The 26902-nt window shown below is 53.7% G+C and overlaps 1 protein-coding gene across 3 annotated transcripts; it reads left to right on the top strand.

Moving 5' to 3' along the window:
• Positions 1–1342: 1342 nt before the first annotated feature.
• On the top strand, positions 1343–25235 carry KASH5 (KASH domain containing 5). 3 transcript variants are annotated; one of them, XM_041738067.1, is made up of 21 exons: positions 1343–1563; positions 3407–3544; positions 7397–7501; positions 7997–8183; positions 8681–8745; positions 9939–10005; positions 10253–10414; positions 10736–10853; positions 11186–11236; positions 15949–16026; positions 16281–16337; positions 16642–16701; positions 17519–17583; positions 17746–17833; positions 18144–18266; positions 20424–20482; positions 22329–22374; positions 23582–23632; positions 23842–23906; positions 23993–24121; positions 24227–25235. In XM_041738067.1, exons 2-21 carry the CDS (start codon positions 3502–3504, stop codon positions 24366–24368), a joined length of 1761 nt encoding a protein of 586 aa, XP_041594001.1. In that variant the 5' UTR covers positions 1343–1563; positions 3407–3501; the 3' UTR covers positions 24369–25235. The 3 variants fall into 3 exon arrangements, with proteins under 3 accessions (XP_041594001.1, XP_041593991.1, XP_041594010.1); XM_041738057.1 differs by having other exon boundaries at positions 23990–24121; XM_041738076.1 differs by lacking the exon at positions 11186–11236 and having other exon boundaries at positions 23990–24121.
• Positions 25236–26902: the final 1667 nt, after the last annotated feature.

The raw sequence follows: 26902 nt of genomic DNA, 5'->3' as shown, positions 1-26902 counted from the left end.
ACATAGCAGTGGCATTGGTTTTCTGATTCCCTATCTCACCCTTTTAACCACTCATCACATCACCTGTCAAACAGGTTCTTTCCCAGACCTTATGATAAGTCACCATCTAATAGCAGTGATAATAACAATTAACAGCGATTATCACCTTAAGTGCTCAAGGAAACCTAAGAAGCGATTACTATCTCCATTTCTGAGAGGAAACCTGAGTCTCAGAGAGGGTAAGCCATTGTGCCAACAAAGTAATAGAGCCAAAATTCAAACCCAAGAATGTCTGCCTCTGGGCTCACAGCCTTGTCATAAATTCTATACTGCCCAGTAGTTAAGAGGTTTGGATTCCATCCATTCCTTCACTTATTCATTCAACACTTTTTTTTTTTTTTTGAGCCCTCACACTGGGCCAAGCATGTTGTAGCCCCAAAACAGCCTCCTACTGCATATAGCTCACATTCCAGTGGGGTGACAGTACACAGATATACATGTCACGTTGTGAGACATGCCATGAGGACCACTAAGAAATAGTAAGTGTTTAGTGAGAAGGGAGCCCAATGCAGCAGTGTGACCGGGGAAGGTCTGAGGACGTGACAGCTGAATGAATGATGGTGGGATGCAACCTTTTCTGTGTCTCTGCTAGCAGAAAGGCGGACGGATGGCTGGCACATCTTATGTCCCAAATCCCCCTTCTTGGGAGTCAATTTTGGGTCTAATTCTCTCTTGTCTGATGGGGAAAACAGGGTATTTTCCTCCCCACTCTCTCCTATAAGGGATGAATGAAACGGTTTGAGAAAGACTCCTTCAGGGATTTATTAATATATGGTGACTGGAGCCCCAGAGGGCGCGGGAATGCTAGAGCAAGACAGGGCAGGGCATCATTGTGATGGTGATGGGCAGCCTGGCACAGAACAGACGGCAAAGGGGCATGACTTAGTAGCTGATAAAAAGTAGGGGATGGACAAGGGGTGCCTCAATCCAACTCTCCCTTACTTGGGCCCATTACACTCAAGCTTGAGACGAGAAACCCCGCCGCAGAGGACGCAGGGACACCTCGGGTGCCCTACCCGCGGTAATCCCCGCAGCCTTGACCCGCTCGGCCAATACGCATGCGCCCGCTCCACCAGGCCGGGTGCGCGCCCCGGTAGCCCTACGCATGCGCGGCCTCGCGATTGCAGGTAACAGGAGCGAGTGCGGTGCGCGCCTGCGTCGCGAGGAGGAGCCCAGGTGGGGCGGGGTTTAGACGCCACGCGCGCTCTCGGTCTCGCCCCGCCCCCTGTCTTTTCCTGGTGGCACGGCGCACGCGCACCTCCGTGCTACCCAATTGCGGTTGGTCAGTCGTGGTTTCCTGCTGTGTCCGGCAGTACGTGGGCCCAGTGCGCCCCGGCGGTAGCGAGGTTCCCGAGAGAAGCCCTGTTGGAGCTCCCGAATCGTGGGGGAGCATCCCCGATATCAAGGCCTTCCAAAAGGTTTTCCTGAAATCCTGACCAAATACCCTCAGAAATACTGAAAAGTACTCTCCAGGAAATCCGATAGACGACGCCTGAAATCTCCTCAGAATCTTCTCGAAATTCGGTCAGACTTCTCCCTCAGAGCCTGCCGGGCTACCCCCCCCCCCCATACTACTATTCCTTTCCCAAATACTATCAGGGACATCCCCCCACACCCGAAGTCCTGTCAGATCCCCAGAAGTCTCGTCAAACCCGCCAAAATTCTTGTCAGAGTCCCCTCCCAGATCTGAATCCAGTCAGACACCCCCAGAAATCCAGAGACGCCCCAGAAACTTGCTCAAAGACCCCTTTAAGACCCGACCCCCTTAAATCCTGCCTGTGTCCGCCTCCTGCTCTAGCCTGCCTGTCAAAGACCCTCCCTCACTCTCCCTCCTCCCCTCAAGTCCCTATCCGGGGCTACCAGTGCCAGACCTTTCACTACTCAGGCCCCATAGCCATCACCCCCACCCCCACCCCGACACCCCTCCAGCGTTGTCCAAACCCGGAGGTCTCCCTTCAAAGACCGCTTTTTCTAGGACATTCTAAAAGTTTCCAAGAAGTGTGCACTCCATGGCTGTGGAGCCGGCTGAGGCCAGGGAGAGCAGGGTTTAGGGAGCACTTGGTGAGGAAAGGGGTGAGGAGCAGGTGGGGTGAGGACAGACAGGCCGTAGGTGACCTGATGTTGACCATCTGCCCTAGTGTGCCCAGTTCAGCCCGGATGGGCAGTGTTGTCCAGTGTAATTATTAATAGCACACTTCTTGCTCTTGAAAATGTCCTGGCATTGGGACAGTAAGTCATATAGTCAAGCTGGTTATAATGGAGGCAGGACAAGTCATTGTCAGGGCACAGAGGAGGGAGTCCCTAACTGGTCCGGGGAGTCAGGGAAGGCTCCCCAGGGAGGCTGTGAGCCAGAGCAGGGGCCACAAGTGCCATAGTTGTGATGAGGGTGAGGGCTCTGGAGGTTGGCCAGTGGAGAGAAAAATGACAAAAAGAGACAAGGAATTGCAGAGAGCACTCTGTTCCACAGGAGCCAGAAGGGCTAGGACTTAGTCCTGAGGGCACTAGGGATCCATGGCAGGGATCAGAGTAGGAAAAAGATGGGGTCACATTCACATGGGAGCCAAACAGTTCCTAAAACAGGCTGATATAGCAGAATGTCAGTCACCCAGGGCAGTGTGAGAATCCAGACCCAGCAGCTCATTCAGAAACATTTTCCCAGAGTAGGGGGATGTGAGCCAAGACAGGAAGGGCTGGAAAGGAGATTGTCCCAGGCAGAAACCAGGGGCAGGGGTGGGGGGTGGAAACAGCCAGGCCGGTGTGGGGGAGAGCATGCAGTTCAGAGCTGCTGGAACTGCAAGTGTGATTTGGGTTTGCGGAGGTGGGCAGGGCCAGGCCGTGCAAGGGCCTTCGATGCTGGGTCCGGGGTCTAGGTTCTGTCCCTGGGGTACTGGGGAGCCATGGGAGAACACTGAGCAGGAGAGGGGCAGGTCAGCTCTGGGGCCCTGTGGGGATGCATAGGAGAGGAAAGTCTGGAGACCGGGAGGCTGGGGAGTATGGGATGGGGGTCCAGGAGGAAAGGATGGGGCCTGGCCCAGAGATGTAGGGAAGGAGAGGAGTGGACAGGACAGGGTAAAGTCGTAGGGCAAGGAGAAACCAGGTTAGGGACTTGACAGGAAGAGTGGAAGGGAAGCAAGGAGGGAGTGACCCCCACCCCCAGCCGCTCTTTGATCTCTGCTGCCCACTCCTCGCGCCCCCCCCCCCCGCCCTTTCCCCAGCCCACACCTCCAATCCATAAAACAGGTCTGAGCGGGAGCTGCTCTGGTGGAAGCAGGGGTGGGCAAACAGGTTCTGAGAACCCAGAGCGGCCTGGGGCACAGGTGGGGCAGGGTGGCTGGTCTGAGGAGGCTATGCCCATTTGTCCTTCCAGGAGCTCTCAGAGCCTTCAGGCCTTTGTCAGCCCCTCCCAGGGATGGAGGCAGGCTTTTAGTTTCTCCACCACCTGCAGAGCGACCGGGGTGGCCCATGGACGTTCCAGAAGGCCAGGCAGGTGGCCCTGCTGCAAAAAGTAGGTGGCTATCCCCTTTTTGCCCCCATGGGAGGATGAGGAGGGAAGCAGTGGGGGAGTGGGTGCCAGGTTGTGCCTCAGGGACTTGAGAGAGGTGGCTTGGGGTGTCTGAGCCTCCACCTTGGTGCAGGGTGGGAGTGGGAGAGTGAGCTGTCATTGAAGGGCCCGCTGTGTGCCCACCTCTGTGGACACCACATCTTGTCTGCTCTGCGGAAGCTGGAGCAGAAACCTTTGCACTCACTATATGTACCCTCTGCGCAGGGCACCCTTCCCTAAGGCTTTCCCCTCACTTCATTCTGATCTCTCCTTCCTTTGAAAAGTTTTCTTTCACATTCACTCCCCTCTCCTGCTTCTCCTCAGAGCACGGACAGACATCTGTTCGTCTGTTTTTTTCTCTCTCTCCCACTAGAACATACTTTCTGTGAGGTGAGAGTCTGTTGTATTCACTCTGGTTCCTGGTCTGTAGAGCAGTGCTGTCCAACTTGTGAGCCATAATTGTAATTTTAAATTTTGTTAGTAGCCACATTTCTAAATTTTTAAAAAAGATTTATAGCCTTATTTGAAAGAGAAAGTGGAGGGGAGGGGCAGAGGGAGAGGAAGAATCTCAAGCGGATTCCCTGCTGAGCATGGAGCCCAATGTGGGTCTCTATTCCATGACTCTGAGATCATGACCCGAGCTGAAATCCAAGAACTGGTCGCCCCACTGACTGAGCCACCCAGGAGCCCCTAGTAGCCACATTTTTAAAAAATATTTATTTATTTGACAGAGAGAGAGAGAGTGCGCAGTAGGCAGAGCAGCAGGCAAAGGGAAAGGGAGAGGGAGAAGCAGGCTCTCTGTTGAGTGGGGAGCCAGGTGTGGGGCTCAATCCCAGGACCCTGAGATCATGACCTGAGCCAAAGGCAGACGCCTAACTGACTGAGCCACCCAGAAGCCCCTTGTAGCCACATTTAAAAGAAAAAGAAACAGGCAAAATGAACAAGAATAATTTTATTCAACCTAATATATCCAAAGTGGTATCCTTTCAGCATGTAATTAATATAAAAATGTATTGGAGATATTCCTTTGTTTTTTCATACTAGGGCTTCAAGATATGGTGTGTAGTTTATACTAACAGGGTGACTTAAGTCTCACCACAGTTCAAGCACTCAAGAACAGTGTGTGGCACGTGCCTGCCCTGTTTGGTTAGTGCTGCCCTAGAACCATGTCTGACTCCAAGGAGCTCAGTTATGGTCCTTGATTGGATGGATGTACACCCAAATGGTGTGAAAGCCAGCTTCAGAAGTAAGGGGAAGGGAGACACTGGGTGGTCCTCTCTAAAATTCACCTGCTAAGTGGGAGAGCTTATTGTGATGGGGGAAGAGGCTCCCACCCTAGGGGAGAGGCAGGACTGCTTTCTTTGAGGCTCCCAGGGTCCAGCAGCAGGGCTTGCATCTTTTCTCCAGGCTACGGGCCTGGACTCTGGCCTCAGTAGGCTTTCCAGAGGGGAAGGTAGGAGGCAGACACCTGAGTGCAGGGACCAAGGGCAGGTGGACCAAGAGACTTGCCACAGCAGTTTCATGGACACCAGCAGAGGGCGTGCAGCCACCAAGGATCCCGTGGGCCAGGGCCAAGCCAGCTGGGGAGGCTTCTGAAGGAAAGGGAAGGACACACCCGGGAGAAATGGAGACAGACCCAGGGAGGGAGGGGGCAGAGATGCTGAGACTGTCAGGCAAGGAGAGAGAAGGCTCGGGGAACAGAGAGTCACCGAGATAATGGGAAAAGAAGCCCAGAGACAGAGAAAACAGAGAGGCAGGGCTCCGGAAAGAGAGAGATGGGGAGGAAGATGGAGAGAAGGAGCCAGAGAGAAAACTAGAGAAAGGCAGAGACACAGAGAGAGATAGAGACACTGAGGACAGAAACAAAGAAAAGAGAACAGGAGAAGCAGTGACATGTTCCTGGGGGACCCCAGGGAGGGACTGAAGACCCGTATGGATCCCCTGAGCCAGACAGTCTCCAGTTGACTCTGGCTCCGCTCTCCCTGGCTGGGCAGTCCCAGGGAGTGACCTCTCAGGCTATGATTCTCGCTGGGCCTCAGGGTGCTCCTTGGGGAGCACAATGAGAGGAACAAACAGGAGAGTTCAGATAAAGCTCCAGCAGGGGCCCTGGTGTCCCCCAACTGTGGGTTCCTTCCCCCTTTTCCTAAGAGCATGGGTTCAAACCTGAAGGGGCTGAATTTTAGCTCTCTACAAAGAATCCCCTGAGAGTAAAAAGAATTAGAGCAATCATGGACGCCTGGTTGGCTCAGCCGGTAGAGCATGCGACTCTTGATCTCAGGGCTGTGAGTTCAAGTTCCACATGGGGGGGGGGGGAAGCATACTTTAAAAAAAAAAAAAAAGAAAAAGCATTTGTATGTTGAACAGGTGACCTGGGGCGAATTCCTAACTTCTCTGTGCGACTCTCCTCCTCTGTAAAATGGGGCTAATGATAGCAGTCACCAGGGTCCATACAAAACCCCCAGAAGAGGAAAGGCATCTACTAACTGCTAAATAAATGTTCAGTTCTGTTATTGAGCCTCTACCACATGCCAGGCCTTCAGCCCAGGGCCTTTCTAGATTTTTTTTTTTTAAGAATATTATTTATTTATTTGACAGGGAGTGAGCACAAACGGAGAGTGGCAGGCAGAGGGAGAGGGAGAAGCAGATTCCCCTCTAAGCAGAGAGCTTGATGAGGTCTGGATTCCAGGATCCAGGGAATCATGACCTGAGCTGAAGACAGACACTTCACTGATGGAGCCACCCAGGCTCCCCAGCCTTTCTAGATTTTACCTCACTTCCTCTCTGGGAGGGAGGAAACACCCCCATTTTCCAGAGGAAGAAACTGAGGCTCAGAGAGTCTATGCTCCTTACTAGGGTTGCCTCTTGGGTCTGTCAGACTGCTGCCCATGCGAGACCTGCTGCCATACCCAGTTGTTCAAGGACAGGACAGGGAACCTTGAAAGTCACCTCTAGTTCCAAAGACGCAGAGTCCAGTAACTCCTGGGGTGGAGCATCTCCTCCTGTATCTTGGAGCATTTATTGAGTGCTTACTATATGCCGGTACTATAGATACAGGGATGAACAAACAGACCTGGGGACATGCACATTGTGTATCTCTGTTGGGAGGGCTGTTCCCATACACAAACCTACTGCTCCCAGCCCTGGTAAGGGAGGGAGGGGGATCAATACCCACTCATTTTACTGGTGGGGAAACTGAGGCTCCAAAGGGAGAATTGACTTGCACACAGTTGCATAGCTGGGCTCTGAGTTCCTAACCACTCCCTTACTGCCTACCCTGCCTAGATCATTCACCCCTCTCATCTCAGGCCTGGGCTGTGGGCACCAATGACGCCAGCCTGGCCTGGGGATTCAGGTAGGAGAGAGACCCGGCCCCCTAGACAGGAGATGCAGCAGCCGGCAGAATTGATCCAGGCTGCCCGCGCCTTATTGGATTGTTCCTGGCTCCTGGGCTCCCCTTCACCCTCAGTTCCTCCCAGAATCCTCTCTTTGCCCTCCTCCGCCCCTAGCCCCCTCTGAGCAGAGCCTGGCGGCTGGAGAAGAGAGGAAGAAAGGGCAATCCCAGAGCTTTTGTCATCTCGGTTCCCAAGTGGCTTGGACACAAAGGATTAGACAGCAGGGGGCACCTCCTGGCCTGAAAGATGGGACCCGCATCCTCAGGGTGGGGAGCTAGGAGGCCACTCAAAGACCCTTACATTGCTGTCCCCACTAGCCCCAACTCCAGGTAGTTGGAGTTCCTTCCCTGCTGCAGGAGCACAAGACCTAGACCCACTTCTCTCCTGCCTTCTCATGGGTGGGCAATTCCTCTTGTCTCCCCAGTGTACCTCTGGGACCAGCTGGAGGAGGGGAGCCTGGGGACGCTGCTGAGCTTGGAGGAGCAAATACTCAACTCTATGTTCGAAGCTTGTGACACCCAAAGGACAGGTTGGGAGGGTGCAAGGGGGTGCCAGGCAGCCCTAGGCCTGTAGACACACAGAATAATAAGGGTTTGGGGGCAGCTGGAAACTGGGGAGCCTTAGAGAGAGGGATGGGCTAGGACCCTTTCTTGGGGGGCCTGCAGGATGAGCTGGGTGATTGTGCAAAGCTTTGGGAAGGAAGTAGGGTAAAGGGATGGAGGCCATTCAGGGCAAGGACATTAATGGAAGAGGAAGAGAGGGCGGCCCCGTAAGCCTGATAGGGCACAGCAGTTCCTCTCTGGTCTACCTTGTGAGTGAGGATGGCTGGGCTCCATTTCCAGGTGAAAAGGTTGACTCAGAGGAGAGGAAAGACTTGCCCAAAATGTCTCTGTTAAGCCATGGTGCTGGGGGGATGGGCGAGGGGGGGGGCTCCAGCCCAGCCACTGGTGTCCTACTTTCAAGCTATCGCCTGTCCCTACCCCCCACCTGCCCCAGACTCCCTCACATCATGGTCTGCCCCCAGGCATTGTGGCTGTGACCCACGTGCTAGCCTACCTGGAGGCTGTGACAGGCCGTGGCCCCCAGGATACACGCCTCCGAACACTGGCCTGTAACCTGGACCCCAATGGGGAGGGTCCTCAGGCCACTGTGGACTTGAACACCTTCCTTGCCGTCATGCGAGACTGGATTGCTGCCTGTCAGTTGGATGGGTAGGTCTCTGCACCTCTAGCCCTCCCCACCCCCGGAAGTCCTTCCTAAGATCTAACCTCATACCTGCTTACTGCAGCCAGCACCCTTTGGGCAAAGGGGCCTACTGTAGTTTGAAGGAGACTGAGGAGGAGAGAAAAGTGAAGAGATGGGGTTGGGAGGATGGGGTGGAGGGTCTGAAGACAAAGTTCCTGCGATGGGGGGAGGCAGAAATAAAAGGGACTGGAAGTGGGAAGAATGAGGGTGCTGGGGGGCTGGCAGAGGCCCCTCCCCACCCCTTCTCCAAACCCAGTCCTTGCCCTCTCCTGTTCTTCCATCTGGCTCGGGGTTCCTGCCATCTGGCCTTACCTTCCTCCCCATGGTGGGGCTCTCAATGCTCTTGCTCTCACCTGACTCGGCCCCTCCTGCCACCAGCAACCCTCCCTGCGAGGCCGAGGCCGAGGCCAAGCAGGATTGGGGGTGGCTGCAGGGGGCTCTAAGCCTCATCCCTTTGATACAGGGGATTAGAGCTGGAAGAGGAGACAGCCTTTGAGGGGGCCCTGACCTCCCAGCAACCGCCATCTGGTGAGACTACCATATATAGAATAAAGCAGGCAGGCCCAGGGTCAGACAGTGGGGGGACTTCCCACCAGGGGACAGAGCCAGGGGCATGGGGTGGGACCCCTGGAACATTTGCTCTAGTCTGGAGCTGTGAGTTTGGCCTTCCAGGCATCTCTATGGCTGCCTCCCCCACTGTCCCTGAGCTTTGGGCTTTTTTTTCTTCAGGGCTGGTTCCAAGTCCTCCTCCTAACTGCACCCCTGTCATAGAGGCCAGGGAGCCCCAGCCCACCTGTCCTTGTCAGCATAATGGGCTCCTGTCTACTCTCTAGTCTTTGATCCCTCAGGCCTACCTGCCCTCCAGGGTCTTCCGCTTGGGCGATTCTCCCTAAAACTTCCCACAGCTGGGGAAGCCCCACCTAGGGAAACCCTGGGATGCCCCAGGCTAAGGTCCCTGGCTGTCCAGGCTCACTCACAGGCCTGCCTGTCTTTCCTGGAGAAATCTGACCATCTGATTGAGTCACTTGCCCTGCTATTTGGTTAGTTGAGTTGTTCCCCATTTTATCCCTAGGGCCTCACATGTAGCAGGTGCTCCATAGAAAAAGCTCTCCCCTTATACCTTACAAAAACAAAACAAAAGCAAATCTACATGTACAGTTTCCTTGACATTCCCTTGAACCTCTTCCTATTAGGCTTGGGGGGCCATGGGAGGGGCAGGTAAACTCCGGTTGAGATAACACCCCTCCCAAGTAGGGGGAAGGTCAGGATGGGAAGGCTGGGGAGGAGGTTGTGGGTCCAGGAGGAGAAGGAGAAACCTGAGCCAAGAGAGTGGAGCAGAGTCAGGGAGGAGGGGTCAGGGCCTGGACTCCAATGGACTGTGGGGATGAGGAGGAGCGAGGGAGGGAGGACAGCCCAGTGGCTGGGTGGCTGGGTGGGAGGGAAACCAGGAAGAGGAACAGGTTTCGGGGCAGTTGAGGGGCTGCCACCGCCCATGTCAGGTGTGGTGAATCCAGGGCTATGAGAGAGATCCAGCTTGAGCTCAGGGTACTAATGAACAAGAGGCCTTTCAGATAGTGGATGTAACCATAGCCCCAGGAGCAGATGAGATGACCCAGGGCAAATGTAAGGGTGAGGCTAGTGGAGGCCAAGGCCGCAACCTGGGGGGGCCCCACCTCCTAAGGTCACGAGGAGCCTACCACCCTCTGTCTGTCTCCCTCCAGGATGCCCAGAAGCCGAGGAACCAGCCAACTTGGAGAGCTTCGGAGGCGAAGACCCCAGACCTGAGATGTACCAATGCCCCCCCACCTCCCTTCCCCACTGCCCATGCCCTCCAGCCTCCACCCTTAGAGCTTGGGGTCCTTGCTGAGTGGGTGAGGGATGGGATGGGCCATGCTGCTAGCTCCCAGAGAGCGGGGCAGTCTCTCTATTGTTTCTCTTTCTCCAGAAGAGCCTCATCTCCCCACTGCAGCCACCCCCTACCCCGCCTGGGAAGGTGAAGGGTTGTGGCCTGTGACCAGCCCTTCCCTGACCTCAGGCCCGCCACAGCTGACCTGCTGAGCAGCCTGGAGGACCTGGAGCTCAGCAACCGCAGGCTGGCCGGGGAGAATGCCAAGCTCCAGCGCAGCGTGGAGACAGCTGAAGAGGGGGCCACACGCCTGGGTGAGGAGATCACAGCCCTGCGCAAGCAACTTCGCAGGTGGGCCAGGGGCCTGTGTCCCTCTTACCGCAGCCCTACTCAGCTTGCTTTCCATGTGTTCTCCCTGCACTTCCTGCCCTGTCTGTGACGCCACACTGTCCCTTTCTGCACTTCCTCTTTCTGTCCCACCCCCTTAGTCTTTTAGGTAGAAACTGGGTCTCTGTCCCCTGCACCAAATTCCTCCCCTCCTTTCCCTCTGGATCTCTGTACCCAACCCCTAAGTCTCTGTCTAGGATTTTCTCTGCTACTTCCCGCTTTCTTGAGTGGAGCTATCTCTACGGTTTCCCTCTCATGTGGCCTACCTGCCCAACCCCCACTCAGTACCCAGCAGGCTCTGCAGTGTGCCAAGGCTGTGAATGAGGAGCTGGAGGACCTGAAGACTCTGGCCAAGAACCTGGAGGAACAGAATCGCAGGCTCCTGGCCCAGGCCCGGCAGACGGTGGGTTCTGGGCAAGGGGCACAAAGCTGCTCTCTTCCTTCCCCCTTTCTTGGAGTCTGAGCAACAGAGCCTGACCATGGAATAGAAGTTACCCTGGCTTCCTCTCTGACTCCAGATCCTGTTTGCCCAAGACTTAGGGTCCAGATCTATTTGCCACTCCTCTCATGACAGGGGGGACAGCAGGAGCCATCAGGGCTCCCAGACTCATCCTCCCAGCCTTGCTCCTCAATAACCCAGATCCAAGATGTATTCCCAGGTGTGGGAGAAGGCCAATATGGAGGCAAGGAGGCCCCAAAAGAAGCCTTTGTCCTCTCTCTGGGGTTGTTGTTCAGGAAAAAGAGCAGCAGCATCTGGTGGCCGAAATGGAGACCCTGCAGGAGGAGGTGAGCTGAGGCCTAGTGCCCATCCCCAACCATTCCCCAAGCCTCAGCACCTTCCCACTCTACCCCTGCTACCCTCAAACACCCCAGGGAGCCTGCACCCAAACACCCTGATGGTCTGTAAAGGGAGATCCCAGAATCCCAATAACATACAAATGTCTCTGAGGGTCTTATCACTGCGTGTAAGTATGGCCCCGGTTCAAAAGAGTGAGGACCATGGGGCAGACTGCCTGAGTTCACACTGAGGCTCCCTACATAAGCATGGGCCAGTCCATCCACTCCCTGTACCTCAGTGTCCTCACCTATAGCAGTGGGCAAAATAACAGAACCTCCCCCATTGGGCTGCCTGAGATTTAAACAAGAGGAAGCATGAGGCAGGATGAATGGGAAGTGCTTACTGAAAGTTAACCAGTGTTGTTCATATATTAGCATTTTTTTAATGGTGGAAATTTACACAGGCTTTGAAATCAACCCTGAGTTCACATCCCATCTCTGCCACTTATAAGACAGCTTAATATCAGGCATGGGTCCTCCCTCCCTCTGGAGCCTTTGTTTTATCCTCTAAGAATGCTAGGAGGCTGTTTGGTGGGGTTGTTATAGAAATAAATGCCTGCGTTCAGCCCCAGGGCCTAGCACGTGTTGTCTGAAATGGCTCAGTTCAGCCACATGTCTGATTCAAGCCCCACCCCATCCAAGAAAGAAATATCATCTCAGTAAATCTGGGTCCACCTAGGCCTTTTTAAGTGGAACTGAAACTCCTCAATTGATGAAACTCATCACTGGCCCCCTGCAAGGTGGCATCTAAGTGTTCCAGGGATGGCGGTCCTCGCTCAATGTCTGTTCTCTCTGCTGGTCACAAGATTGATGTTGATCATCCCATCTGGTCTTCAGCCTTAGTCACCACCACACGTTGGCATCCACTGGGAGGCTGACATTGCCTCTGGTCTCTGGACATACAGTCCTCACTGCATCTGCTGGTGGTAGCCCTTGACTCCCCAACACACGAGGGCCCCTCGGGCTCTCCCTCAGCCACTTCCACACCCTTCCAGGGCCACAGAGGAGGCTTGGCTGCTTTCCTGAGACTCTTTGTGGCCACAAGTGGCCTCTGCCTCCACTCCTCACTCAGCCACCTCCAGTCTGTTACTCCCGGGCCTTGCTGGTTCTGAGGGCTGAGCTGAGAATTGCCCCCCCTTGGATTCCCAGACATCCCAGGGGTTGCGTGGTTCAACTACACCCTTCCTCTCCACCCCTAGCAGCTAACCTGGGGCTTGGGACTGATTCAGAGCCTGCTTTCCCTCAACTGCTCTCTTCTTTGACTCTCCCACAGCCTCCACTGCACTAAGGATCTCTGCCCAGTCCAGGCAGTGATACTGATTCTGTCTGATGTCCCCAAATCTCTTTGTCCTACATCTGTATTATAGCTTTTACATTTAAATCCCAAAGTTTTCCACTGTTGTTCTCTGACTCTTATGTGAAAATTCTGACCTCTGGACGATAGGAATCTCACCATGGGATGGCTGTTATAGTGTGAGGCATGGAGTGCAGACAGGATGTGACTATATTCTTCAAGAACATCTCTTTTTAAGAACAAAGAGAAATTTTTCCCTAAAGCCCCAAGGCAGAACCTCCCCCCTTATATGTTATTGCCAAAGTGACATCATATGATTATAGCCAAACCGCTCTCTGGCATGGGTAGTAATCGAACCTCCAATGGGCCAGAATCCTTTCAGCTCCAAGGAGAGGACCAAAGAATTGGTGGCTTCAATCCGAAGGACACTCATTTCCTTAACAAGAGGCTTTAAAGGTCTCTGGGTTGATTTGGTGACTCAGGCTTCTTCCTCCGCCTGTGGCCTCGTGATCGCAGATGGCTGCAGCACCTCCACCTTCGTGGTCTCATTCAAAGCAGGACAAAGAGGGGAAAGGGGGTCCAGCTAATGCTCCTCCCAACACCTCTTTTTTTTGTCAGAAGGAAAAGGTTTTCCAGGAACACCCCCACTATACCCATCACCCCAGCATACCTCTCTTCCATCGCACTGGCAGGAACTGGATGACAGGACACCCCAAGCTGCAAGGGAGGCTGGGAGAATATCTGACCTTCCTCAGCCTCTGGAGTGGGAGATGAGCAAGGAAGAAGGGACATGAATGGCCACTGGGTTAGCTACCCAGCCAGTTCTCCTGCATCTGCTGCGAGTTCCCTCTTATTCACCCCCCCAGGGTGGGGCTAGGACCTGCCTGCCCACGTGGAGGGTAGACCCCCAACAAAAGCAGAAGAAGGAATAAGCAGGGTGTATGGCAGCCAGCAGTCTCTGCCGCTTCCCCACCCAGAAGGCCAGCTGCCAGGTCAAGTGCCTTGAGCAGCGCCTGGGACATCCTAGGCGCTCGATAAACCAGAGCTATTCTTGGTTGCCTCCTCCCCACAGCAGCCTACAGAGCATCTATAGATTGAGTTCTCAAGTTACAGTTGAATAATGCTGGAATAAGGGGCACTCAGACACTCGGCTTTCCTACAGAGAATCTACAGAGTAGGGCTCGGATTACTGCAGAAGAAGGCAGGAGAGGCTGAGTAACCAGGTTCCCTGCAGGGTGGCCCAGGATCCAGCCTCCAAATCCCTGCCAGGTGGACAGATGTTGACACAGCATTCCTGGCCTGTCCTTCCTCTGCCCTTCACCTGGCAGCGCAGGCCCGCTGAGACCAAGAGGGAGGGACGGCTGATGGAGGACTTGGAGCCCAGCCAGCTGAGAAAAGGGAGGAACTGGCCTTGGTGTCCCCAGGGGGACTGGGAGGAGGGGTGTGGTGGGAGGAAAGTCCAGAGCCTCTCTGCCCTGAAATGCTTTTGCCCGTGGCTACTTCACATCCAAATCAGGGCAAGTTGCTAAGTTTCTGGTCCCTAGAAACTCTAATAGACTGGATTTGGGGCCATTTTATTGTTAGATCCCATTTCCTGGCCCCCTTCTTTTCTGGGATAATCCTCACCCTGGAGGACTCAAGGTGCCCCCGACCTGCCTCTTGAGGAAGTCCCTCATCCAGGCTTCCACAGGGCCCAGGCCCTAGGCCCCATCAGAGTCTACCTCTGGCATTGTTATATCTGCTTCTGTACCTGTCTCCACCTCTAGCAATGAGCTCCCTGAGGCCAGAGATGAAACTGGTTCCCTACTCTCACCCAGGGTGCATCTGGCTCAGAGTCTGGTTGTTAGAAATGCAACCTTTAGAGTCAGATCTGGGTTTGAATCCATTCACCATGTGACTTTGGCCAAGTTTCTCAGCCTCTCCAATCCTCAATTTCCTTTGTAAAATTAAGAGGTGGGGGGAGGGGTGATGCCAATAAAAACATTAACAGTTGGGACAACCAGACATTACATTCTTCCCGAATGGTGCAATATGACGTGTACAGCACCCGTGAAATCTTCCTGCCAAAAAATTGAACGGGAGCCTGGTCAGGGCCCTGGAGCTACCCACTTCTGCAGAGGAAGTAAAGAGGTGGGAGGAATGTGGTGAGCATCCAGCACAGAGAATGAGAACTCAGGAAGCCAAATCCTAATGCACCAACTCCACAGGACAAATAATCTGATTTCCTAAACAAAAGAAGGGCCCCCAAAATGTCGGGGAGGTGCGCAACCACTGTCAGAGGAAAAGAACTGAGACATTTCAGCCAAAAAACACAGCAGACCTTGTTTGGATCCTCATGTAAAAGACTCAATGTGAAAAGATCTTTGTGAGACAACCAAAATGAAAAAAAAAAAAAAAACACAAATTCCATATGCAATAGTAAGGAATTATTACTTTTGTTAAGAGTGATAGTTGGTATTGCGAGTTTGGTAAAGTAAAAAATTCCTTAAGCAGGAAATTAAAATGCTGAGAGTCGTTCCAGATAGAAATAATAGGATACCTGGCATTTGCTTTAGAATCGTCTGTGAAACGAAACAAGACAAAAAAACCTTGGATGAGGGCAGCCCAGGTGGCTCAGCAGTTTAGCGCTGCCTTTGGCCCAAGGTGTGATCCTGGAGACCCAGGATCTAGTCCCACGTCGGGCTCCCTGCATGGAGCCTGCTTCTCCTTCTGCCTATGTCTCTGCCTCTCTCTCTCTCTCTCTTTCTCTGTGTCTCTCATGAATAAATAAATATTAAAAAAAAAAAAAACCTTGGAGGATAGGGAAGAAACCAGGGAAATGTAAATAATTACTGAAGTTGGCTGATGAGTAGTGGGAGTCCATTATACTGGTATTTTTACTCATGTGTGTGTGAAAAACATGAAGCTTTGAAAATATCTTAAAAACATGTATTTTACATTTCCTGAACATCCTTCCATATGTGCAGGGTGCTATTCTGAATGCTTTGTGCTTAGTAGCATGTGTTTGCATAAATTACCACCTGTATGACTTGGGGGGTGGGGAAGCAGGCGGTGGGCTAGGGGTGGAGGTTGCTCATCCTGTCTTTACCTTCACAATACTGCAGAAGAAATGAGGTAACACTTGCAAGGTGTTCAGGACAGGCTAGCAGATACTGTTACCAGCCCTGTGAAGTACATTTGTGTACCCAATGATGCACAGAGAAATCAAACTGGGATCTCATAGGATGGGTGGAGGGGTTAAATGAACCCAAACCTATAAAGTGCCTGAGGCCTGTCATGGCATGTCAGTGGTTGAGAAAATGCCAGCTGTGGGTACTAACATTGCCATTGACTGAAGTGGACTTGACCGGTCTTTCCCTTCTTCCAGAACGGGAAGCTGCTGGCTGAACGGGATGGAGTCAAAAGGAGGAGCGAGGAGCTGGCCACAGAGAAGGAGGCTTTGAAGGTGCCACCCCTCCCTGTTACCATTTTTATCAGTTTCAGCCCCTCTGGCCTCGTGAAAGCCAGGGCCTTCATCCAGCCATCAGGCTCCCAGGGCTCTGGGCAACTCAGCTGCAATCCCTCTTGGGGTAGCTCATGTCCAGAGACATCGTGGGAGGTTGAGAGGGGGTCGGGAGAGTTGGGTGGGCTGGGAAGGGCAGCACTAGCTGAGGCCAGTCCCAGGAGGCTGGACAGATGGACGGGCTCCTTCCTTGGCAGTGGCAGCTCTGTGAGTGTGAACGCCTCATTTGCCAACGAGATGCTGTCCTCTCCGAGGTGAGAGGCCCCAGGGGGTGGTGAAGGACATTTACCTCCCATGTGCTCCCAGCTGTCCCCTGCCCCTGCCCCAAGGTCTGGAAAGGGAAGTTCTGCCTGGGTCTCATCCCCTGGATAAGCAGTCAGAGGGTTCCCTGCACCCAGGGTGGCAAGTATGTCCCTGCAGGATTTAGAAACCTGGCGCTCTTCCCCCAGGCCCAAGCTCTTCCCTCAGACTCACCCTGCCAGTCTCCCCTACCCCTAGCCCTGCCTCAGCATCTTTGCGGGGCTGGGCCCAGTCTCAGGGGGCTTTGGGCTTCTCCAGCACACTCACCACGCCGAGGGTCTGGCCAAGACATTGGAGGAGTACAGAACCACCACCCAGGTACCCGACTGCCCTCCTGCCCACCCGTGGCCCCCTGCCTGGCCCCACTCTTCTGCCATCTCTGTGATTTGCTGCCTCCTCCTACCCCTGTCTCTCTTTTTCTGGAGTTGTGTGTGTGTGTCTCTCTCTCTACCTTTTCACTTGCCCTTTGTTTCCTTCCTCTCTCTCCCACCCTGTGTAACTCCATCTCAGGTCCAGTTTCTTTCTTTTTTTTTTTTTTAATTTTTATTTATTTATGATAGTCACAGAGAGAGAGAGAGAGGCAGAGACACAGGCGGAGGAAGAAGCAGGCTCCATGTACCGGGAGCCCGATGTGGGATTCGATCCCTGGTCTCCAGGATCACGCCCTGGGCCAAAGGCAGGCGCCAAACCGCTGTGCCACCCAGGGATCCCTCGGGTCCAGTTTCATTCTCTGGGAGGGTCTTGTCACCAGTGCATCTCCCCTGCTTATCTTTCTGTGTGCCTGCCTTTCTTTGATCTAATCTGTCTCCAGGGATAACTCTCCCCTCTGTGGGTCCCTGATCAGGGTTCTGAGTCTCTTACTCCTCATGAGTCTTTTACCTCTCTGTGAATCTGTGGCCATGTATCCTGTTTTTAATCTTCCTGGCTGGTGGGCTACCCTCTGGGTTCCTGCTGCTCTCTAGCTCTCTTTGGCTTCCTGAGTTTCTGTCACTGCTCTCTTCCCCTTGTCCCTGGGCAAGACGCTTCTGGAGGAGCCCAGGGAAATCAGGGGAGTAGAATTGACTGTCAGAGGAGCCGAAGGCTGGGAGATGGAAAAGAACAGAGGGGCAGGGGTCCCCCACTCCCTCCTTTGCAGGAACTGAGGCTGGAAATCTCACACCTGGAGGAGAAGCTGAGTCAGACCCAGGAGGGGCAAGACGAGTGAGTGGAACATAAGGGGTGGAGGAGGCAGGAGGGGAGCCCCAAGGCCGGGAACCCTGACCTCCAGCCACAAGGTGGGCGAAGTAGCCACCCCAGAGGGGGTGTACTGATGGGTAGTGGGCAGGCACAAAGAGAGCCTTCCCCTCTTGACCATGTGGCCAGGCTATCAGAAGGGGCCCAAGTGAGAAGAGTGGGCTGGACCAGGCTGCTGCCCCCATCGCTGGGTGTAGAGATTGAGGCCATTCAGCAGGTGGGCCTGGCTCCTGGGGAGCATCCCAACCCATTGCCAGCCTCGGCTCTAACCCAGCCCTGATTCTCACCACACCCCATCCCCCCCCAACCAGGACCATCTCAATCCTTCACCTACATCATCCCCACCCCCATCCTTGGTCCTGCTGCCAAACCCTTCCCAGGCCCTGCCTCTACCCGCTTCCCAGCCCTGCCCTCACACCAGCCCCTTGTCTCCTTCATGCCTCAGCCCATCTCCATCCCCATCTCTCACCCGACTTTTGTCTTCACCTGGCCCTTCCTGGCCTTAGAAATGACTTCTCCTCTCCCAGAAACAAGAAGTGGCAGCCACTGCTCTCTCAAGCCCTCTGTGTGGAGTGTGGCAGTGGGAGGAGGTTGCCATTGAGATGGATGAGGAAGCTGAGTTTCCCTCTAAAGCCCCAACTGGAGCACAGGTGAGCATGGGAAGGGCTCAGAGACCACCGGAGCCCAGGAGCTGGGAAGGGGGCCTGGGACTCCATGTGCTAGGAGCTCGTTGCCCATCCCATGGGCACATCTGTTGGACACAGAGCCCAGGCCAGCCAGGACACCATCCTTGCCCTCTAGGGACTGGCCCATGAGGGTAGGAGACAGGAGCAAACAAAGCAAACCCAGACTGCATGGTGGTAATTTTGTAGTTGAGAAAATGGTATCAGGAAGCACTGCATTTACAATGGTTCTGCAGCAGGAAGGTAAAAAGTGCATCCTTCTGACAAATGCCGTAAAAATACAGTAAGCTTTTACTTTTTGGATCCAAGGCACTTTTTTTTTCAAAGATTTTTTTAATTTATTTATTCATGAGAGAGAGAGAGAGAGAGAGAAACAGGTTCCATGCAGGGAGCCTGATGTGGGACTCGATCCCTGGACTCCAGGATCACACCCTGGGCCGAAGACGGCTAAACTGCTGAGCCATCTGGGCTGCCCGATCCGAGGCACTTTTAAGAACAGCTTAGCCAGCCCACTGTGAAATCTGGAACTCAACCATAGTGGTTGTTTTAGGACTTCTGTAATTACCTGAGCAATATTTCAACATCCTTTGAAACAACTGAGACAATTCATCTTCATTGTCCACAAGAGAAAAGTGAGATTTTAATCTATCAGCACCAAAAGTCTCTGTCTCCCTTTTTTTTTTAAAAGAAAATATTGCTAACAGCTCTGTAACTGCATTGTCTTGAAAATAACAATGCTTCAGAATTATACTATTTACTGTTCTTGAAGGAGAAACTCATTCCTTTGCTACTTTCTCCCTGGGTTGAGAGAAGCTTCTGTGCTTCCCTTCAACACTAGTGCTGTCTGATTTTTTTTAAGTTATTTATTTATTTGAGAGAGAGAAAGGGAGGGAGTGTGAGTGTGCGGAGGGGCAGAGCAAGAGGGAGAGAGAGAGAGAGAGTCTCAAGCAGACTCCACACTGAGAACGGAACCAACAGGGGGCTTTATCCCAGGACTCTGAGATCATGACCTGAGCCAAAACTGAGAGTGGGACGCTTCGCTGATTGAGCCACCCAGGTGCCCCTGATTTGTCATTTACCTCCCCTGATATCTCTGCGAGGTAGGCATCCTCATCCCTCATCCTGTTACCTATGGGAAGCTGAGGCTCAGAGAGGTTACCTGTCCCCAGCCACACAGCCTGTGGGTGGCAGTCACATTCCTCAGAGGAGGTATAAATCAGAGTCAATTCTGCTGTGAGCTCTCAGACGTGCCATCTAGGGGACTGCTGACCTAGGCCTCTGGGGGTCACCTGCTCTGAGTCCTGGAGCTACCTTGTGGAGCCACTCAGGGCCCAGTGGGGACATCATGCAAAGGGGCCATCCCCATGCAGGGCCATGGGTGTGCAGAGGTGGGGGCAGGCCCGGAGGGAGCCCAGCAAAAAGGGGACCTGTGTTGTGTGGGAGACTGGAGAGGGGGTCACAGGAAAACTGTGAGTTTATTTTGGAGAAGAGGGAGAAGTTAAGTGGTGTGAGGAAAGAGAGGCCTTGCTGGCAGCAGAAAGCACAGGCACAAGGATGTGGGGTGTGAAAGCACAGAACATGCTTGGGAAATGGAGTGGTGAATGGCTAGGGAGCGATGAGACCGGATTGTGACAGCAATTCCTTATCAAGCAAAGAGATTGTACTTTTCTCCTTTGAGAACTACAAGACCCCTGAGGGCAGGCGGCTGGGGGTATGGTCAGCTTTGAATGTAGAAAGATCCCTGGGTAACCCCAGGGGGACCGGCTAGAGGCAAGGAGGCCAGGGAGAGGCTGGAGCAAGAGTCCAGAAGATGAAACCTGAGCCAGGCCAGGGCCTTGAGATGGAGTGAGAGGAATATGCAGAGGGAAGTGGACAGGGGAGATGGGGCTCTGGACAAGCGGGCTGGAGGCGCAGGGTGCCCCCAGAGACACCGATCTTATCTTGCAGCCCAATAAGATGGGACCCTGAGGGACATCCAGTAGCTGCACAAGCCTCGTTCTCGGTTCTGCTCCTGGGGCGAGGGAGAACCAGCCCCAGGGAGGGAGTCCAACAGGTTCTAGAAGTAGGTGGTGAATTCTTGCAGGTGTCACAGCCCTAGAGACCTAACCTTTCCTTTTCCCACAGAGAAACTTCCAAGGAGAGCCAGCACACCCTCATGGAGGAACACAGGAACAATCAATGTGGTAAGAAGTTTGTCCCTTCCAAAGCCATCCCCCTGCCTTAGGGTGACACTACATTCTTTGACAAATTCAAATAGCCTACAAGGGTTGGAAGAGCCCCAGGGGAGTGGCAGGTCATTCACTCCTTCATTCATTCATTCCCTCACACTGAAGTGACCCTCATCCTGTGAACCTGGATGAGCCACCCCCAGCCCTGCCCTCAGTGTCTCCTAGCCGAGAGGGAGACAGACCCTGACCCAGCCGGTTCTGGGAAGACATCTGGCATTTCAGGCCACCTGCAGAGCAGGGGGGCTTCCCGGGGAGATGATGCTTGAATGGGGTCCCGTAGGAGCAGTACTCAGATAGGAAACTCCTAGACAAGAAGACAGTTAGCTAGCTAATGGGCCAGCTCAATCACTTTGTCACTGTCACTGAACACACCTCTCCCAAGGCCAGGGACCCCTGGGATGGATGACTGAAACCCAGACTGACCCATGGAGAACCCAGGGAGCCAGGAGACAGTCGAGGATTCTGGACTTGGACAGCCTGGGTTCAAAGCAAGCCCCAGCTTGCTTACTTCATGATGGGGGTGGTGTGAGCATTAGTGCCATGTAGCCCCAGCCCTGGGATTGTGATGAAGCACGTGCAGGCCTCTAAGGGGACTTAAAGCACTGGATGTCTGGGCCCACCCTCCCCTGGGGCCTGGCCTTGGGGCCTGTGGTTTCCTGTGGTGCCTCCCGCCTGCTGCTGTCCCCCCTTCAGGCTCTCGGCTGTGACAACTAATGAGGCTGCCTGCCACTGGCCTCTAATTGGACTTGTCTGAGAAAGCTGAGATTGGGCAGGAAGGGGGCTCTAGAGCTATGACCTCCCCCTACGTCACCAGGGAAGGGAAGGGAGGGGGGCTGAGTAGCAGTGAGGGTGGGGGCTGGATCCTGAGTTTCCCAGGATCAGGGCAGTGTGACATCGGGAAGCTGGAAGCCAGGGAGGCGAATCCTGTGCCCCCTAAAGGTGGCAGCTAGGGGTGAGAGCTGTGATCTGGAGAGGGGCCGAGAGAGGAGCCCCCTGGAGCGCAAGTTGAAGTCCCAAGGGATGAGACAGCTGTGTGTCTGACTGGGCAGCAGAGGCTGGGGGCTTACCAACCTGGACACCTTTCTGGGTGTTAGTGAAGACACAGCTGTGTTCTGAGGGTGTCAAGGTACTGGCAGCTGGAGGGCTGGATCCCTGAATCCCTTGCTGGATCCCCTACAAAGTTGGTAGCCAATGGTATGGACCTCTGGGTCTCTCAGGGGCACTCGAGGTGGGCCGCTTGAGGTCTGAGTCCCCAGAAAGGTATTCCAGGGGCTCAGGCAGCTGCAACCCTCAGAGGGGCAGAAGTTGGCGGCTTGCACACCAAAGAGAAATGATTTGTGAGGAGAGATGTTCACAGTTGGCTTCTGGAATCTTGGTCCTAAAAGAAGACCCAATATACCTGAGACTCACTGAAAAAGACACAAACCTTACCCCCACCCCCGCCCCGCAGGCATAAAGTGGGGGGTGGAGTCCACACCTGCCCTAGAGTCCTGGAGAACTCTGAGTCTTGTTTGGGAGAGTAATTGAGCAGAAGCCTCTCCTAACTAGGGCGTCAGCTGGAAAACAGCGGAAGAGAAAGCCGGTTTGATCAAGAGACCCTCTTACCCTTTGGGGGGGTCACACACTCTTTTGCTGAAAATTCCCCTGTGAAATATGCACACTGACCTACACACAGCAGTTTCCTTATGGGAGGACACCCCCAGACCCATCCATTTAAGACCCCCTGCTTTAAAGGTTCATCCAGCTCCACGGTGGGCAAAGGGGAGCCAAGCCAAGCACTATGACTCTGTTGTCCCCTCAGGTTGCCCAGAAGCGAGAATGAGGAGGAAGTAGAGCCCCAGACCACGGTAAGCAGTCCCCACCCACTCCAGGCCCTTGAGGAGGGTGATGCAGTGACAGCTCCTCCCAGCCCTCACCCACACTCCCACTTCTCTTGAGCAGACAGAAAAATCATTTGGCCAAGAGATAACAAGGCCCTTGCTATAGCTAATGAGAGCGGACAGCGTCGTGGGGGAAGGCCTGCAGGCCAGTGGGCGGCCAGAATGTTCCCAGGGGACCCCCCAAGCGTATACATGGGGCGGCAGCCGCTAAGCCACAGGCCTCACAGACGTGGCTACACCCCCGGAATGCGAAAATGCACACGCACATGCACCCACACAAAGGAAGGGGCTGGGCCCTCCCCAGCCAACCCCAGAACTCCCTGGGGCACAGCACCTGTCATGGCTCTCCCTCCTGGCACACACACACCAGCAGCTTTGCGCCTCCAAGCAGCAGGGTGAGGTGCAGGTACCAGTCCTCATTCTCAGGCTGGGAAAGGGAGTAAAGCTCAGAGAGGAGAGGCAGGGAGCCCATACTCCTCAGGGTGGGAATGTGGGAGCCCAGGTATTTGCTGGGCATCCAGACCGCTTGGAGTCCAAAGCATCCAAGATGGTCTCTCTGAGCAGCCTGACTGCAAAGCCCACCTCCCACTCCCCTCTACGGATACTGGGCCCCACCTCAGTTTCCTCCAAGCTGACTTGACCATGATTTCTCCCTGGTGTCAGAGTGGGGGCGGGGAGGGCTAAGGACCATGTGAAAGCCCCCGTGCCCCCCCACACACACAGAGCAGACACACAATAGGTAGGTGGCAGTGGTGAAGGTAGGGGCTGAGTCCGGTGGTCCTATGATTCCTTATTATCGCTTTTACTGCCATCATCAGCATCCATGGGACGAAGATGTGGGTGGGAAAGCCTGAGACCAACAGAGGGGGTGCCCTTTCAGAGAGACCTGGGGTATGAGGTGGCCCCTGGAGGGAATATTTGGGGCTTTCATCTTAAAGCACCTGCAGGTTCTGATGCAGGCAGAGAGCGTGCCCACACTGGACTAGGCCCAGCACTGGAGAAGATGGGGTCTCTGCCCCCATGGAGCTTGGATACTTCCAGAATCAGATGCAAATGGAAATAGTAGTATTGAACAGCTCACATAATTATGGAGTGCCCACTGTGTGCCAGGCACAGGGCTCTGCTCTGAGAGCCCTTTGGCTTTTTGGCTTTTTACCTGCATTCCCTTCTGCAGACTCTGCTTCAGCCCTGTGAGGAGGGTACTGTCATGGACCCTGTCCAGCAGGTAAGGCAAGTGGGCCATGGAGATGTGGGGTGACCTACGGGGCATACAGCTAGAAGCTGGCAGAACTGAGAACCCAACCCGGCAGGCTGTCTCACTGTGTTCCACCCCCTTCCATGTGGTCACTTCTGTCCTGGTTCAGTGGCCTGAACCAAGAGCCTCTCCCAATCCAAGACCTGGGAGTTCCAAGTTTGTCTCCTTTGTCCCTCCAGGACAGTCTGCCCATCCCTCTGGGGGAACCTCATCCTGGAGACATCCCAGGAAGCCCTCCTGAGAGGTAACGGGACCCGTGGGGACTAGAAGGGACTTGGAGGCACAGGAAGGGTCCAGCATGACTGCTCTGCTCTCCTTTCTGTCCAGCAGCCCTGCTGAACCAGAGCTGCAGCAAGCCCTGGTGCCTGTGGTAAAAGAGCTGGTCCCAGTCAGGAGGCCTGTCTGGGGCCAGGTCCACGGCCAACTCTGCCTGCCCACCATGTACCACCAGCCGCTCAGGTGCGCCCCAGAACGTCTCCAGAAGGAGAGTGGCAGTCACACGGTGGGGCTCTACACCACCAGCACCCCCTGCACCTTGCTAAGCACTGGACTGCCTCCCACCAGGGTCCCTCGGCACCCGCTGATTCCGGTACCCGTCCTGGGCCTGCTGCTGCTGCTCCTGCTCTCCATCCTGCTGCTGGGCCAGTCTCCGCCCCCCACCTGGCCCCACCTCCAGCTCTGCTACCTCCAGCCCCCTCCAGTGTGAGGTGCTCAGAGCAAGACCTAGGCAGAGAATTCCTCGGGGCTCTTCCTACTGTTATTACCATTGTTGTGCCACCGTGACCTGGGAGGACCTGGGTCCCGGAACCCCAGATACAGTGCTCCAGGACACACACCCCTGTATTGGGTTTTTATGTGAAGTCTTTTGGTTTTTTTTTTTAACATCAGTGACCACAATTCTTAACAATACCAAAACACACCCAATAATGGATTAAATGCTAGGGGCTTATTTTCCTCCTGAAACCAGCCTGGAGGAGAAGAACTGTGGGTCCACAGCTCTGGGTCTCCACAGCCTAGGGGTCAAGGGAGCTGGGATTCTTTATCATCCTCCTGGCCCTTCCTCTTGCTCAGGAGGTGGCAGACATAGCTTCATGTGTCACATCTGCAGGAATAAGGGGACATGTCCCTTTGTGGGTTTTTTTGTTTTTTTTCCCTTTGTTTATAAAGAAAACCAGTAGCCTTCCCAGAGCCAACCGCAGAGCCGTGTTTCTGTCTCATTTGCTGGAAGTGTTTATTGTGACCACTCTTAGCTGCAAGAGAGGCTGGGAGACAGAGCACCTCTTCCCTCTCCTGGCAGAAAGAGGGAGAGAGACATGTGGGTCCTGCACACATCACAGATGTCCACTGCAGTGCAAACAGCTGGCAGGAGATGGACCAGTGTGCCATTTGTTCACTCATCACTAACTGCTCATCCATGTGCCACAATTAGACCTTAGAAGATAAAGCTGTATGGGCATCTGGGTGGCTGCATCTGACCTCTGCTCAGGTCATGATCTTGAGGTCCTCGGATGGAACCTCACCTCAGTCTCCCCAATCAGCAGGAAGTCTGTCCCTCTGCCCCTCCCCCCACTCATGTTTGTGTGCTCTTTCAAATAAAATATTTTAAAAATTCATTAAATTATTTTAAGGAAAATAAAACTGTAGAAAAATAGGCCCCTCCAATGCCAGCCTGAGGAGCACTGGTTTTCTCCTCAGGATGATGGGAGCTTTGGGAGATTTTATTGCTTGTTTTTTTTTTTTTTTTTTTGGTTGAGTTTTAATTGAGATGTAACTTAAATATAAATGGACATGTTCGCTTCATCAGCACATGTACTAAGATTAGAACCATACAGTTAAGTGGACACATCTTAGTATCAGGTGCATTAGTTTTTGCATAATGCAAATACCCACAAAACCAAAACTGAGGTCAAGATATAGAATAGTTGCAGCACCACAGAGACTTCATTCAGAGAGTTTTGGCAGGGGAGGGTCAGAGTCACCCTATTTAAAAGCAGATAGTGATAGAGGTAGCTTCAGGCTCCAGGGGAGCCCAGAAAATGCATTAAACCCGTCCTAGGAGGATAGGAATTTTGTCCCAGTTAGGTGACATCTGCGTGGTCTTGAAAGATGAGTGAAGTTTGTTACAGTGAGCAGGGACTGAGGAGGGTGTCATGGGCAAAGGGAATAGTGTGTGTGAAGACCAGGTGGTGGGAAAGAGCCTGTGTGTGCAGAGAGCCATAGAAAGCACCATGTTACTGAGATTTAAAAGGGGGGGAGTGTTTGGGGGCCAAGGAAAGATTTGAGGCTACAGACTGGTGAGAAGAGAGGCAGGCAAGAGCCCACAAAGGTTTTTAAACGCCGGCCTGAAGTTTAATCCCAAGTGCCCAAGAAAGGGCTGTGAGCAGGGAAAGGACAGTATCAGCTCTACGGGGGCACCTGGGTGCTCAGTGGTTGAGCATCTAGATGCCTTCAGGTCAGGTCATGATCCTGGTGTCCTGAGATCAAGTCCTGCATCAGGCTCCCTGCAGGGAGCCTGCTTCTCCCTCCGCCTATGTCTCTCATGAATAAGTAAAATCTTAAAAAGAAAATCAACTCGGGATCCTGAGCTCCCTGTATGGAGCCTGCTTCTCCCTCTGCCTGTGTCTGTCTGTCTCTCTCTGTCTCTCATGAATAAATAAATAATCTTTAAAAGAAAAAAAAAGGAAATCAACTCTAGATGGGGAAGAGAGCCTCTGATCCTCCATGCAGGATGAATGTGAAGTGACGCAGGAGGTGGGGAGAAGGCTGGGGTCATGATCCACATGGGAGAGGATGAGGCCTGAGCTGAGCTGATCATGTGGATGGAAAGAAGGGGAAGGGCAGAAAGAGGCAGAGCAAGAAGGATGGAGCCAGAGACTGACTGCCGTGAAGGAGGATGAAGAAGGATGGGGCAAGGAGAGCACGTGGGTCTGACCCAGTGACTCGTAGACAGAGCATTTCCAAAACGGAAACCCATGAGAAGAAGTGGGTTTGGGGAAACACTGAGCTCATGTGGGATAAGTTAAGTGTCAGGGTTCCAAAGAGTGGTTGGAGCCCTGAGCCTTGAGCCCGAATTCCAGAGATGGGGTCCTGAATGTTATTACCTGTGGATGGTCATTGACGTTTTGGGAATTGCCGACATTTCCTAGGAAGAGGAGAGGAGAGTGGGGACGGAAGGGCTTCCAGACACCATTTTATGAAAAGCTTCAAACGCTAGGGGAGACATCTAGGGAGGAAGTATGG

This window comes from Vulpes lagopus, chromosome 2 (assembly GCF_018345385.1).
Source record: "Vulpes lagopus strain Blue_001 chromosome 2, ASM1834538v1, whole genome shotgun sequence".
NCBI lineage: Eukaryota > Metazoa > Chordata > Mammalia > Carnivora > Canidae > Vulpes > Vulpes lagopus.
The sequence above is the reverse complement of the archived record's forward strand: the minus strand, read 5'-3'. Positions and strand labels throughout refer to the sequence as shown.